Raw genomic sequence first — 13,883 nt, forward strand, 5'->3', positions numbered from 1 at the left:
TCTGGTGTATCGTCAAATTCAGAAGACGATGGCAGCCACTCCAAGGAGCCCAACGGCTATTCATCACAATGGAAGGATTGGGTCGGGCTGTGGGAACACAGACTGGGGCAATTTCTGATTTGAATCGCAAAATGGATCTCATCATGGAGAAGCTTGCTGAGAAGGAATAATTAAATTGAATTTGAGAGATCCAGCATGGACACACAGAGCAGGCAGGTCATTGTTTTGACTGCTCGAAGAAAACAACATCTTAATCTACGATTTGACTCCTTCGAATGGCCTTGACGCAGGAACAGGCTCTTCTGAAGAACTCCCCCGAGGACTCCTCAACTCTTCTGAAGACTCCTCAACTCTTCTGAAGAACTCCCCCGAGGACTCCTCAACGATGGACGCTTTTGACCTTCCTTTTTTTGCCCAATAACACCTGGTGTCGAACTTTGAGATCGGCCCCAGTCCACAAAAACATTTCAACATCTCACCCAAGTTAATTGGGCATACATGCACGCACCCGCCCCTCCCCCAATCAACGCCTTCACCACTGCTTAATTCCTCCGGGGTTGTGGATGGCTGAGTAGCGCTTTATAGCGGCAGCCGGCCTCCAGGGCCCCAAATCCCCCCCTCCCCTCTGTTGCGAGTTGTTCTGATTACATGTAACATGTTTATGTGTGCCATACTATGTGAGTTTTTTTCCTCGGACTCAGTCTGGACCCCTCCCGAGGGTCCAGCCTTAGACTGATATTTTTTTTTACTTTTCCCCTTTCCCAATGTCACCTTTTTCAGGTGGCGATCCGTTGGCGGTCCCGTCTTGTCCCCTTGTAACGTATGTCTGCTCTTTGTGGGACTGTGCCGAAAATGAAATTTCAGTTCTTATGTGTCTTGAACATGTTAAAGCAGTGATTTTCAACCACTGTGCTGTGGCACGCCAGATAATATTGTCTGGTGTGCCGTGGGAAATTATGCAACTTCACCTAATTGGTCCAAAAAATATTTTTTGCAAATCAATAATCATAATAATGTGTCGTTGTCTAGTGCCTGTGCTGTGTAGAGCTTGGCAGGGTAATCTTGTAATACTCCATACCAGTAGGTGGCGGCAGGTAGTTCATTGCTTTGTAGAAGTCGGAACGCGTCGAGGATGGTTTGTCGTGATCCCAATATGCAGAGCACAGCGGGAGACAGCGTGCAGGTAAAAAAGGTATGTAACGCTTAAACCAAAAAATAACAAGGCAAGTCCCGCTAGGAAAATGCACTGAAGCATAGGGATGGCTATGTAAAACAAAAGTAAAACTGAACTGGCTACAAAGTCAACAAACACAGAATGCTGGACGACTGCAAAAACTTACAGCGTGTGGAGCAAAAAGGATGTCCACAAAGCACATCCCGTACATGACAATGAACAATGTCCCCACATAGAAGGATAGCGTACGCACAACTTAAATAGTCTTGATTGCGAAAACAAAGCAGGTACGGGCAATAGCACTCAAAGGAAGGCGTGAAGCTGCTACAGGAGAATACCAACAAAACAGGAAGGGTCACCAAAATAACAGCGCAAGACAAGAACTAAAGCACAGCACACAGGAAACAACAACAAACTCAAAATAAGGCACGACAACCTGGTGGAGTTTCATCGTTTAACCTTTCTGCTGGTGGTGTGCCTCCGTATTTTTTTTATGAATAAAATGTGCCTTGGCTCAAAAAAGGTTGAAAAACACTGTGTTAAAGAATGGACAACAATAAAGCATCTTGAATCTTGACTAGTGTGCCGCGGCACAGTGGTTGAAAAAGACTGCTCTAGACAGCACCGACTGATTTATTGATTGATTGAGACTTTTTTTAGTAGATTGCACAGCAACGGCACCTTATTTGCAGACTATAATTACTTGTTTGCAAAAAAATATTTTTACCCCAAGTAGGTGAAATTACCAGTGACGTGCGGTGAGGTTGATGGCTGGTGAGGCACTGACTTCATCACAGTCAAATTTACAAACATATGAACCCTAAAGAGTATCTTATTCACCATTTGATTGGCAGCAGTTAACGGGTTATGTTTAAAAGCTCATACCAGCATTCTTCCCTGCTTGGCACTCAGCATCAAGGGTTGGAATTGGGGGTTAAATCACCAAAAATGATTCCCGGGCGCGGCGCCGCTGCTGCCCACTGCTCCCCTCACCTCCCAGGGGGTGAACAAGGGGATGGGTCAAATACAGACGACAAATTTCATTACACCTAGTGTGTGTGTGACAATCATTGGTACTTTAACTTAACTTTAACTTTACACATACAAACTGTAGCACACAAAAAAAGCACATTTAATAAAAAAAACGTTATTATGGTCTTACCTTTACTTATAAATTAAGTCCATGCGCCGCAACTAAAGCCCTCACTTAAACTTTCCACGTGCAAGATTGAATCTATTTAAAAAAGTGTAACCGAGGGTTTATAAATGTCGCCTATACTGTATGAAACTACAAAATAACAAACACGGAGGCTCCAGTTTACACGAGGACCACTTTATTTACGTTCTTTCAAAAACTTCCGCTCCACCCCATGTCATCACTTCCGCTCTTAGCGCCTTCAAAATAAGAGCTCGAGGCATATACTGTATAACAGCGCATAACAGGAACTTAACATCACAAAGAGGAAAGCCCATGAAAATAGGTTACAAAAGTTATTTAATAAGAAGCCAAAAAGTGCAAAAACAATAATGTTCGTGTTGGAGGAGTAGTGAATTAGATACACCTGCAGTCTGCAGGTGTACCTAATGTTGTGGCCCTGCAGTCATTCACAACTCCTCCAACACCAACATTATTGTTTTTGCACTTTTTGGCTTCTTATGAAATAACTTTTTTAAACAGATTCAATCTTGCACGTGGAAAGTTTAAGTGTGGGCTTTAGTTGATATAGCAATTCTACGGCGGGGGTGCAGGAGGTGGGGCTAGTGCGTCTTTTGCAGCCGTTTTATGATCGCTCAGCACAAGAAATACGTTACACACATACAGTTGTTGACAAAATACACTGTACATTATATACCTCAGCTAACTAAACTATGGAAATGTATAATATAATTCATATAGCAATACAGTCTCACTGCACAGCAGGCCAGCAGTTAGCCGAGTCCGCAATCCATGTTGAGGCACTGAGTGACGTGCCTCAACTGGCTGCTGATCACCGCACCGTCTCTTCTCAGTATTTGAACGGCAAATGTGAAAATTCAGCGATTTTGAATAAAAAATAATCTAAAACTGGTGAAGTTAAATGGAAAATAACTTTATAGTATAATCACTGGACACATATAACAATTTACTTTTTTTTTTTCCAGTGACTGCACGTCACTGGAAATTACATAATCTGCCACGGCACAGTGGTTGAAAAACTGGTTTAGGTGTATCCTGCAAGGAGCAGGTACTTTTTTTTTAAACGACAAACGCGTGCATTATGTGCATGGAAGTATATGAAAGGTTACACACACGGACACTGAATACAATAGCAGTCGTGGTGTCGCTAAGCCGGTTATTCGGCATCCATTACAGCAGCAGGCTTGTTTACAGCCGGCTAGCATGTGCCGACCGGCTGCTGACCGGTAGTAGCTAGCCAACAACGAGAGGTAAACAGAAGGTGAATACGTTCAAAAACACGACAAACCACCAACTCACCCAGAACTGGTCGGAACCGTCCGGGCTGCAGAACCTGTCCAGCCCCATTGACCGGGACGTGTAAGCAAGTTGGAGTCGGGACTGAGTTGTTGGGAGTTTTCCGATGTTGTAACCTGCCTCTCGTCACATGCCTGGCGGAAGGTTGCCGCTTCTTCGACCTTTTTTCCCCCCCGAGCAGCTCGCAAGCATATTGGATGTGCGTACAGCGTCATCTGCTGTACCGGAGAAGAATTACACTTTTCTTACGTGATGCTAGATCAGGGGTCGTGAACATCGACATTGATTGATTGATTGAGACTTTTATTAGTAGATTGCACAGTACAGTACATATTACGTAAAATTGACCACTAAATGGTAGCACCCCAATAAGTTTTTCAACTTGTTTAAGTCGGGGTCCATGTAATCAATTCATGGTAAAATCTTATACATCTTATAAGTAGACGCAGCATCGAGCGCTCCTGCCAACTGGCACTGACGAGACGCGGGGCCGCCATCTTGGAGTGGTGATCCGTTCCATTCAGTGCAATTCACTGCAGTGAAGTGAAGTGAATTATAATTATATACATACTTGCCAACCTTGAGACCACCGATTTCGGGAGGTGGGGGTCGGGGTGGGGGCGTGGCTAAAAGGGGAGGAGTATATTTACGGCTAGAATTCACCAAGTCAAGTATTTCATATATATATATATATATATATATATATATATATATATATATATATATATATATATATATATATATATATATATATATATATATATATATATATATATATATATGTATGTGTGGGAAAAAAAATCACAAGACTACTTCATCTCTACAGGCCTGTTTCATGAGGGGTTCCCTCAATCATCAGGAGATTTTGATTGAGGGAACCCCTCATGAAACAGGCCTGTAGAGATGAAGTAGCCTTGTGATTTTTTTCCCACACATACATATTGCGCTCTACTACGGTATCGAGCACTATTTTTTGGATAACCTTATTAAGACATATATATATATATATATATATATATATATATATATATATATATATATATATATATATATATATATATATATATATATATATATATATATAACAAATACTTGACGTTCAGTGAATTCTAGCTATATATATATATATATATATATATATATATATATTTATTTATTTTATTATATATATATATATGTATATATATATATATATATATTCATTTTATTATATATATATATATATATAAAATAAATACTTGAATTTCAGTGTTCATTTATTTACACATATACACACACATACCACTCATCTACTCATTGTTGAGTTAAGGGTTGAATTGTCCATCCTTGTTCTATTCTCTGTCACTATTTTTCTAACCATGCTGAACACCCTCTCTGATGATGCATTGCTGTGTGGCACGCACAAAAGTGCTTTCATCAAATGCACTAGATGGCAGTATTGTCCTGTTTAAGAGTGTCACAACATTGCTGTTTACGGCAGACGAACTGCTTTACGGTATATAAAAACGTGACTGCTGTTGTTATGTGTTGTTGCCGTGCTGGGAGGACGTTAATGAAACTGCCTAACAATAAACCCACATAAGAAACCAAGAACTCGCCCTCCATCATTCTACAGTTATAAGGTGATTGGGCAGGTATGCTGGTTATATTGTGGGTTAGCGGACTCAGGTCCTCATGGACCTGAGTCCGCCTGAATTTCGGGAGATTTTCGGGAGAAAATTTGTCCCGGGAGGTTTTCGGGAGAGGCGCTGAATTTCGGGAGTCTCCCGGAATATTCGGGAGGGTTGGCAAGTATGATTATATAGCGCTTTTCTCTAGTGACTCAAAGCGCTTTTACATAGTGAAACCCAATATCTAAGTTACATTTAACTTACTACATTCCAGGGGGAGCTCCACTAACCATGTTAAACCCAGATTCTGTCATGACTTGGTCCTGGGTGTTTGCTTTTCCGGAATGCAACGGAAAGTTGGGACGGGAATGTAAATACATGATTTATTTAATATATCAAAATAAAGTACAAACAAAAAGTGCACACAGTGGCGGAGAACAAACTATGAAACCAAAAGACTATAGCAAAAAAAAAGGTACCGTACAAACGAAAGGCGCGCACAGTGGCGGAGAACAAACTATGAAACCAAAAGACTATAGCATTAATAAACAAAACTTACTTGGCATGGACTAAAAGGAGCAGCATGAACGATGGACATGAAATCAAGTGTCAGAAATGTGCAGAGCATAATTGTGGGATGTCACCAGACAGACAAACTGAAAACAATGAACTTAAATACTACAGACATGATTAACGAAAACAGGTGCGTGACTCAAAACGTGAAACAGGTGCGTGACGTGACAGGTGAAAACTAATGGGTTGCTATGGTGACAAAACAAAAGTGCACAAAAAGTCCAAAAACAAAACCGTACATGACCAAAACAAAAACATGATCACACAGACATGACAGATTCCAATCTGACAAAGGTCTTAACTCATTCTCCTTCTATGCCACATCAATGTGGAATGCACTCCCAACAGGTGTAAAAGAAAGGGCATCTCTATCCTCCTTCAAAACCGCAATAAAAGTACACCTCCAGGCAACTTCAACCCTAAACTAACACCCTCCCCGGATTGTTAATAATCAATTGTAAATAATTTAATGTAAATAATCAAATGTAGATACTTTTTCTTATGCTTTCTGATCTCTCTCTCTCTCTCTATGTCCACTACTTGCTGTACATATCCTACCAAGTCAAACCTACACTGTTCCAATGTCCATTTCTCTGTTCTCAATTGTTGATGACTGAAGTGATGATAACAACCAAACCTAACCCCCCCCCCCCCCCCCCCCCCTTCCACATCCCACACCCCGGATTGTAAATAATGTAATTAATTCAATGTATATACTCTGATGATTATCTTGTGTAATGACTGTATTATGATGATAGTATATATATGTATCATGAATCAATTTAAGTGGACCCCGACTTAAACAAGTTGAAAAACTTATTGGGGTGTTACCATTTAGTGGTCAATTGTACGGAATACTTCCCCACTTTGCTATCTACTAATAAAAGTCTCAATCAATCAATCAATCAAAAAAAAAACCCAGTGTGGGTGGCACTGGGAGCAGGTGGATAAAGTGTCTTGCCCAAGGACACATTGGCAGTGACTTTGATGTTGGAAGCGGGGATCGAACCTGGAACCCTCTAGTTGCTGGCACGGCCACTCTATGGAGATGATGATTTCATTTTCCAGCATGATCTGGCACCTGCCCACAGTGCCAAAACCACCAGTAACTGGTGCACTGACCATGGCTTTACTGTCCTCGATTGGCCTGCCAACTCCCCTGACCTGAACCCCACAGAGAATTTGTGGGGTATTGTGAAGAAGAAGCTGAAAGACACCGGACCCAATAATGCAAATGAGCTAAATGCCGCTATTGAAGCATCCTGGGCATCCATAACACCTCAGCAATGCCACAGGCTGATTGCCTCCATGCCACGTCGCATTGATGCAGTAATCCGTGCAAAAGGACTCCCAACCAAGTACTGAGTGCATTAATTGACATTTTCAAATGTTTGATTTTGTTTTGCTGTTATAAATCTTTTTTTTTTACTTGGTCAGAGGAAATATTCTAATTTTTTGACATAGGATTTTTGAGTTTCCTTAAGCTGTATGCCATAATCAGCAATATTAAAATAATAAAAGGCTTGCAATATTTCAGTTGATGTGTAATGAATCCAGAATGTATGACATTTTTGTTTTTTTTAATTGCATTACAGAAAATAAAGAACTTTATCACAATATTCTAATTTTCTGAGACAGTCCTGTACAGTACATATTCCGTACAATTGACCACTAAATGGTAACACCCGAATAAGTTTTTCAACTTCAACTAAAAAAGCTTAAAGGTGAAATGTAATTTAGAAAAAGTTGCAATGTTGACTAATAAAACAAAGATGTTTTTTTTTCTTTCAAACTGTCATTGCTCAAAATATAATATTGAATCAAAATCAATGTTATTATGAATTATTGACCTATCAAATATTCCACTTTGAAAAAAAAAATCATATTCAGTTGAATATGCTACAAAGACAACATATTTGATGTTCAAACTGATAAACTTTTTTTTTTTTTGTGCAAATAATCATTAACTTTAGAATTTGATGCCAGCAACACGTGACAAAGAAGTTGGGAAAGGTGGCAATAAATACTGATAAAGTTGAGGAATGCTCATCAAACACTTATTTGGAACATCCCACGGGTGAACAGGCAAATTGGGGAACAGGTGGGTGCCATGATTGGGCATAAAAGTAGATTCCATGAAATGCTCAGTCATTCACAAACAAGGATGGGGCGAGGGTCACCACTTTGTCAACAAATGCCTGAGCAAATTGTTGAACAGTTTAAGAAAAACCTTTCTCAACCAGCTATTGCAAGGAATTTAGGGATTTCACCATCTACGGTCTGTAATATCATCAAAGAGTTCAGAGAATCTGGAGAAATCACTGCACGTAAGCAGCTAAGTCCGTGACATTCGATCCCTCAGGCTGTACTGCATCAACAAGCGACATCAATGTGTAAAGGATATCACCACATGGGCTCAGGAACACTTCAGAAACCCACTGTCAGTAACTACAGTTGGTCGCTACATCTGTAAGTGCAAGTTAAAACTCTCCTATGCAAGGCGGAACCCGTTTATCAACAACACCCAGAAACGCCGTCGTCTTCGCTGGGCCTGAGCTCATCTAAGATGGACTGATACAAAGTGGAAAAGTGTTCTGTGGTCTGACGAGTCCACATTTCAAATTGTTTTTAGAAACTGTGGACGTCGTGTCCTCCGGACCAAAGAGGAAAAGAACAATCCGGATTGTTATAGGCGCAAAGTTGAAAAGCCAGCATGTGTGATGGTATGGGGGTGTATTAGTGCCCAAGACATGGGTAGCTGACACATCTGTGAAGGCACCATTAATGCTGAAAGGTACATACAGGTTTTGGAGCAACATATGTTGCCATCCAAGCAACGTTACTATGGACGCCCCTGCTTATTTCAGCAAGACAATGCCAAGCCACGTGTTACATCAACGTGGCTTCATAGTAAAAGAGTGCGGGTACTAGACTGGCCTGCCTGTAGTCCAGACCTGTCTCCCATTGAAAATGTGTGGCGCACTATGAAGCCTAAAATACCACAACGGAGACCCCCGGACTGTTGAACAACTTAAGCTGTACATCAAGCAAGAATGGGAAAGAATTCCACCTGAGAAGCTTAAAAAATGTGTCTCCTCAGTTCCCAAACGTTTACTGAGTGTTGTTAAAAGAAAAGGTGATGTAACACAGTGGTGAACATGCCCTTTCCCAACTACTTTGGCACGTGTTGCAGCCATGAAATTGTAAGTTAATTATTATTTGCAAAAAAAAAAAAAAAAGTTTATGAGTTTGAACATCAAATATGTTGTCTTTGTAGTGCATTCAATTGAATATGGGTTGAAAAGGATTTGCAAATCATTGTATTCCGTTTATATTTACATCTAACACAATTTCCCAACTCATATGGAAACGGGGTTTGTATTTATGTATTGCTAAATTGTTCACAATATGACAAACTGACATTCACACATGGATTAAAAGCACAAAATTGTTTTTATTTCCCTGCACACATTTACGGAGAGACCTGCTGCAGATGTCAAAGCTTCCACTGACTGACATGTTTTCCTCTCTTCAACACTCGCAGGAGAATTGCATCCGTGGCAGAACGATGTAAGGAGAGGATGACAACTATAGATATTGTGACAGCGTTTTCCAAAAGTCTGAACACAAACAGTATAATCTACACACATACATTATATAAAAAACTGTATATGTAATTACAAAATTTGGATATTGCCGATCGAACTGCATTGGTTAATTTTTGTGAAAAACTATATATTTGTCCTATTAATGCTGCAGGTCCTCTCTGGCTGACAAAGGCGAGCAGCTCATTTTGTGTCTCCATACACAGTGTGGAGCCGGTCCCGCATCATCACCTCCATTATGGCAAAGAACCTGTATTTCTTAGTGCCTTAAATACATAGATAGTACTTTATTGATTCCTTCAGGAGAATTACAATTCCAGCAGCAGTGTACAAAATTAAGTATCATTATCAAGTATTATTATCACTGGAGGATGAGGCTAAACATGTAACACACTGAGAGAAAGCCAGGAAAAAAGCTAAGCTGCAGTAAAATAAGCGCTTAGTAAAGTTTAAGAAGTGTAGATGGAAGCCGGTTCAAGTAGAAAGTAAGCAGATAATAATGGGAAATTGACAAGTCGATTAATAAGAGTTCGAGAGAGGCTAATATAACAACCGTTGGTATGTCAGCATTGTCACAGTCGGTACACAACACAAAAGAGTAGGATCGCTATAACCCAAAACTCATGACCATAGGTGAGGATGGGAACGTAGATCGACCGGTAAATTGAGAGCTTTGCCTTCCGGCTCAGCTCCTTCTTCACCACAACGGATCGATACAGCGTCCGCTGGTGGTGTTGATATTAAAGGTAGTATCAGCATATGATTGATACTGAAGTGATTAGATCGATAGTTTTCTTTTTTTCCAAAATAATTCTTTTTGTTGTTTCCGTGAATGTTTACAAACTCAGGGAATAATTCCCCCGGACACAGGATGACTTTGAAGGCAAAAACCAAAAAGATTTAAACAAGCGGTAGATAATAGTTTTTGCTTTTGTTTAGATATTGTGTGATAATGACATTGTTTTTCCCTCAAACAATCGTATGTGATAAAAGAGCACGAGAAAACTGGTTTAAGCACTATGTTGATACTGTTAAACGATCAATAGAACTCACCATAAATAAGTAGAAAAATTAACAGTTAAAGGGGAACATTATCACCAGACCTATGTAAGTGTCAATATATACCTTGATGTTGAAGAAAAAAAGACCATATATTTTTTTAACTGATTTCCGAACTCTAAATGGGTGAATTTTGGCAAATTAAACGCCTTTCTAATAGTCGTTCTCGGAGCCAGCTCTGTTATTTTCCGTTTTTTCGACTGTTTTCCGTACCTCGGAGACATCATGCCTCATCGGTGTGTTGTCGGAGGGTGTAACAACACGAACAGGGACGGATTCAAGTTGCACCAGTGGCCCAAAGATGCGAAAGTGGCAAGAAATTGGACGAAATTTGTTCCGCACACTTTACCGACGAAAGCTATGCTACGACAGAGATGGCAAGAATGTGTGGATATCCTGCGACACTCAAAGCAGATGCATTTCCAACGATAAAGTCAAAGAAATCTGCCGCCAGACCCCCATTGAATCTGCCGGAGTGTGTGAGCAATTCAGGGACAAAGGACCTCGGTAGCACGGCAAGCAATGGCGGCAGTTCGTTCCCGCAGACGAGCGAGCTAAACCCCCTGGATGTCTTGCCTCACACCGTCCCTTATGCCACCGAAGATGATCAAGAGAAGAATATCGACCCTAGCTTCCCTGGCCTGCTGACATCAACTCCAAAACTGGACAGATCAGCTTTCAGGAAAAGAGCGCGGATGAGGGTATGTCTACAGAATATATTAATTGATGAAAATTGGGCTGTCTGCACTCTCAAAGTGCATGTTGTTGCCAAATGTATTTCATATGCTGTAAACCTAGTTCATAGTTGTTAGTTTCCTTTAATGCCAAACAAACACATACCAATCGTTGGTTAGAAGGCGATCGCCGAATTCGTCCTCGCTTTCTCCCGTGTCGCTGGCTGTCGTGTCGTTTTCGTCGGTTTCGCTTGCATACGGTTCAAACCGATATGGCTCAATAGCTTCAGTTTCTTCTTCAATTTCGTTTTCGCTACCTGCCTCCACACTACAACCATCCGTTTCAATACATGCGTAATCTGTTGAATCGCTTAAGCCGCTGAAATCCGAGTCTGAATCCGAGCTAATGTCGCTATAGCTTGCTGTTCTATGCGCCATGTTTGTTTGTGTTGGCATCACTATGTGACGTCACAGGAAAATGGACGGGTGTATATAATGATGGTTAAAATCAGGCACTTAGAAGCTTTTTTTAGGGATATTGCGTGATGGGTAAAATTTTGAAAAAAACTTCGAAAAATATAATAAGCCACTGGGAACTGATTTTTAATGGTTTCAACCATTCTGAAATTGTGATAATGTTCCCCTTTAATATTTGTGATCTGTATCGGTATCGCCCGATCTCACTCATGGCTGATCGGTATCAAAATCGGCAGCATAAAACCTTGATCGGAACATCTCGAATTATGTATGCATTTTCACTCAAGCGTCCAGACCAGTGGTTCTTAACCTGGGTTCGATGGAACCCTAGGGGTTGGGTGAGTCGGGCTCAGGGGTTCGGCGTAGGTCAAGACACACCCGACTCATCGTGTAAATAAAAACTTTACGGATACGGCAACAGTGGACAACTTTGTGGACTTGGAGAGGGCATTCGACCGTGTCCCTCGGGAGGTCCTGTGGGGAGTGCTCAGAGAGTATGGGGTATCGGACTGTCTGATTGTGGCGGTCCGCTCCCTGTACGATCAGTGCCAGAGCTTGGTCCGCATTGCCGGCAGTAAGTCGGACACGTTTCCAGTGAGGGTTGGACTCCGCCAAGGCTGCCCTTTGTCACCGATTCTGTTCATAACTTTTATGGACAGAATTCTAGGCGCAGTCAAGGCGTTGAGGGGATCCGGTTTGGTGGCCGCAGGATTAGGTCTCTGCTTTTTGCAGATGATGTGGTCCTGATGGCTTCATCTGGCCAGGATCTTCAGCTCTCATTGGATCGGTTCGCAGCCGAGTGTGAAGCGACTGGGATGAGAATCAGCACCTCCAAGTCCGAGTCCATGGTTCTCGCCCGGAAAAGGGTGGAGTGCCATCTCCGGCTTGGGGAGGAGACCCTGCCCCAAGTGGAGGAGTTCAAGTACCTGGGAGTCTTGTTCACGAGTGAGGGAAGAGTGGATGGTGAGATCGACAGGCGGATCGATGCGGCGTCTTCAGTAATGCGGACGCTGTATCGATCCGTTGTGGTGGAGAAGGAGCTGAGCCAGAAGGAAAAGCTCTCAATTTACCGGTCGATCTACGTTCCCATCCTCAGCTATGGTCATGAGCTTTGGGTTATGACCGAAAGGACAAGATCACGGGTACAGGCGGCCGAAATGAGTTTCCTCCGCCGGGTGGCGGGGCTCTCCCTTAGAGATAGGGTGAGAAGCTCTGCCATCCGGGAGGAGCTCAAAGTAAAGCCGCTGCTCCTCCACATCGAGAGGAGCCAGATGAGGTGATTCGGGGATCTGGTCAGGATGCCACCCGAACGCCTCCCTCGGGAGGTGTTAGGGCACGTCCAACCGGTAGGAGGCCGCGGGGAAGACCCAGGACACGTTGGGAAGACTATGTCTCCCGGCTGGCCTGGGAACGCCTCGGGATCCCCCGGGGAGGAGCTGGACGAAGTGGCTGGGGAGAGGGAAGTCTGGGCTTCCCTGCTTAGGCTGCTGCCCCCGCGACCCGACCTCGGATAAGCGGAAGATGGATGGATGGATACGGCAACAGCAGAAGTCAGACTGATTTGCAGGTGTGTAATTTGTTGTGAGTTTATGCACTGTGTTGGTTTTGTTCTTTGAACAAGGTGATGTTCATGCACGGTTCATTTTGTGCACCAGTAATAAAACATGGTAACACTTTAGTATGGGGAACATATTCACTATTAATTAGTTGCTTATTAACATGCAAATTAGTAACATATTGGCTCTTAACTAGTCATTATTAAGTACTTATTAATGCCTTATTCGGCATATAACCCTAACCCTAACCCTAACCAAATAACTCTAAATTAAGTCTTTGTTACTTAGAATATGTTCCCCATCCTAAAGTTTTACCAAAAACATATAACTTTGTCTTGAATTTGAAAAAAAACATTTTATTTTTCACTATAGAAGGGTTCCGTGAATGCGCATATGAAACTGGTGGGGTTCGGTACCTCCAACAAGGTTAAGAACCACCGGTCTAGACTTTGTGAACACCCTTGTACAGTGGAACCAGTTCATGTCAATCACTTGGCCCCACTGAGTGACGTCAACATAAGCGGTTGCCAACAAAACTCAGCGATAACGATGAAGTTAACGGTACAATACAACACACGTCGACATAAACAGACCCATTTCATGGACGGTCCAGAAGAACAGGGCGTACCAGGCCTTGATGTGTTCCACCCGGACAGTTGTTGATATAAGCGGTCGCCATTGC

General features: G+C 42.1%; 1 protein-coding gene across 2 annotated transcripts in view; it reads right to left on the reverse strand.

Annotated features, from left to right (window-relative positions):
* abcc1 (ATP binding cassette subfamily C member 1 (ABCC1 blood group)) overlaps positions 1-3,792 on the reverse strand; it is a 108,833-nt gene extending 105,041 nt beyond the window's left edge. For both annotated transcript variants that reach the window (XM_061973761.1, XM_061973760.1), the window contains exon 1: positions 3,651-3,792. In XM_061973761.1, the coding sequence (XP_061829745.1) occupies positions 3,651-3,698 (48 nt within the window). In that variant the 5' untranslated portion in view covers positions 3,699-3,792. The remainder of the gene's footprint in view (positions 1-3,650) is intronic.
* Between the last annotated feature and the right edge of the window lie 10,091 nt (positions 3,793-13,883).

The sequence above is a fragment of the Nerophis lumbriciformis genome, linkage group LG22, assembly GCF_033978685.3.
Source record: "Nerophis lumbriciformis linkage group LG22, RoL_Nlum_v2.1, whole genome shotgun sequence".
Lineage (NCBI taxonomy): Eukaryota > Metazoa > Chordata > Actinopteri > Syngnathiformes > Syngnathidae > Nerophis > Nerophis lumbriciformis.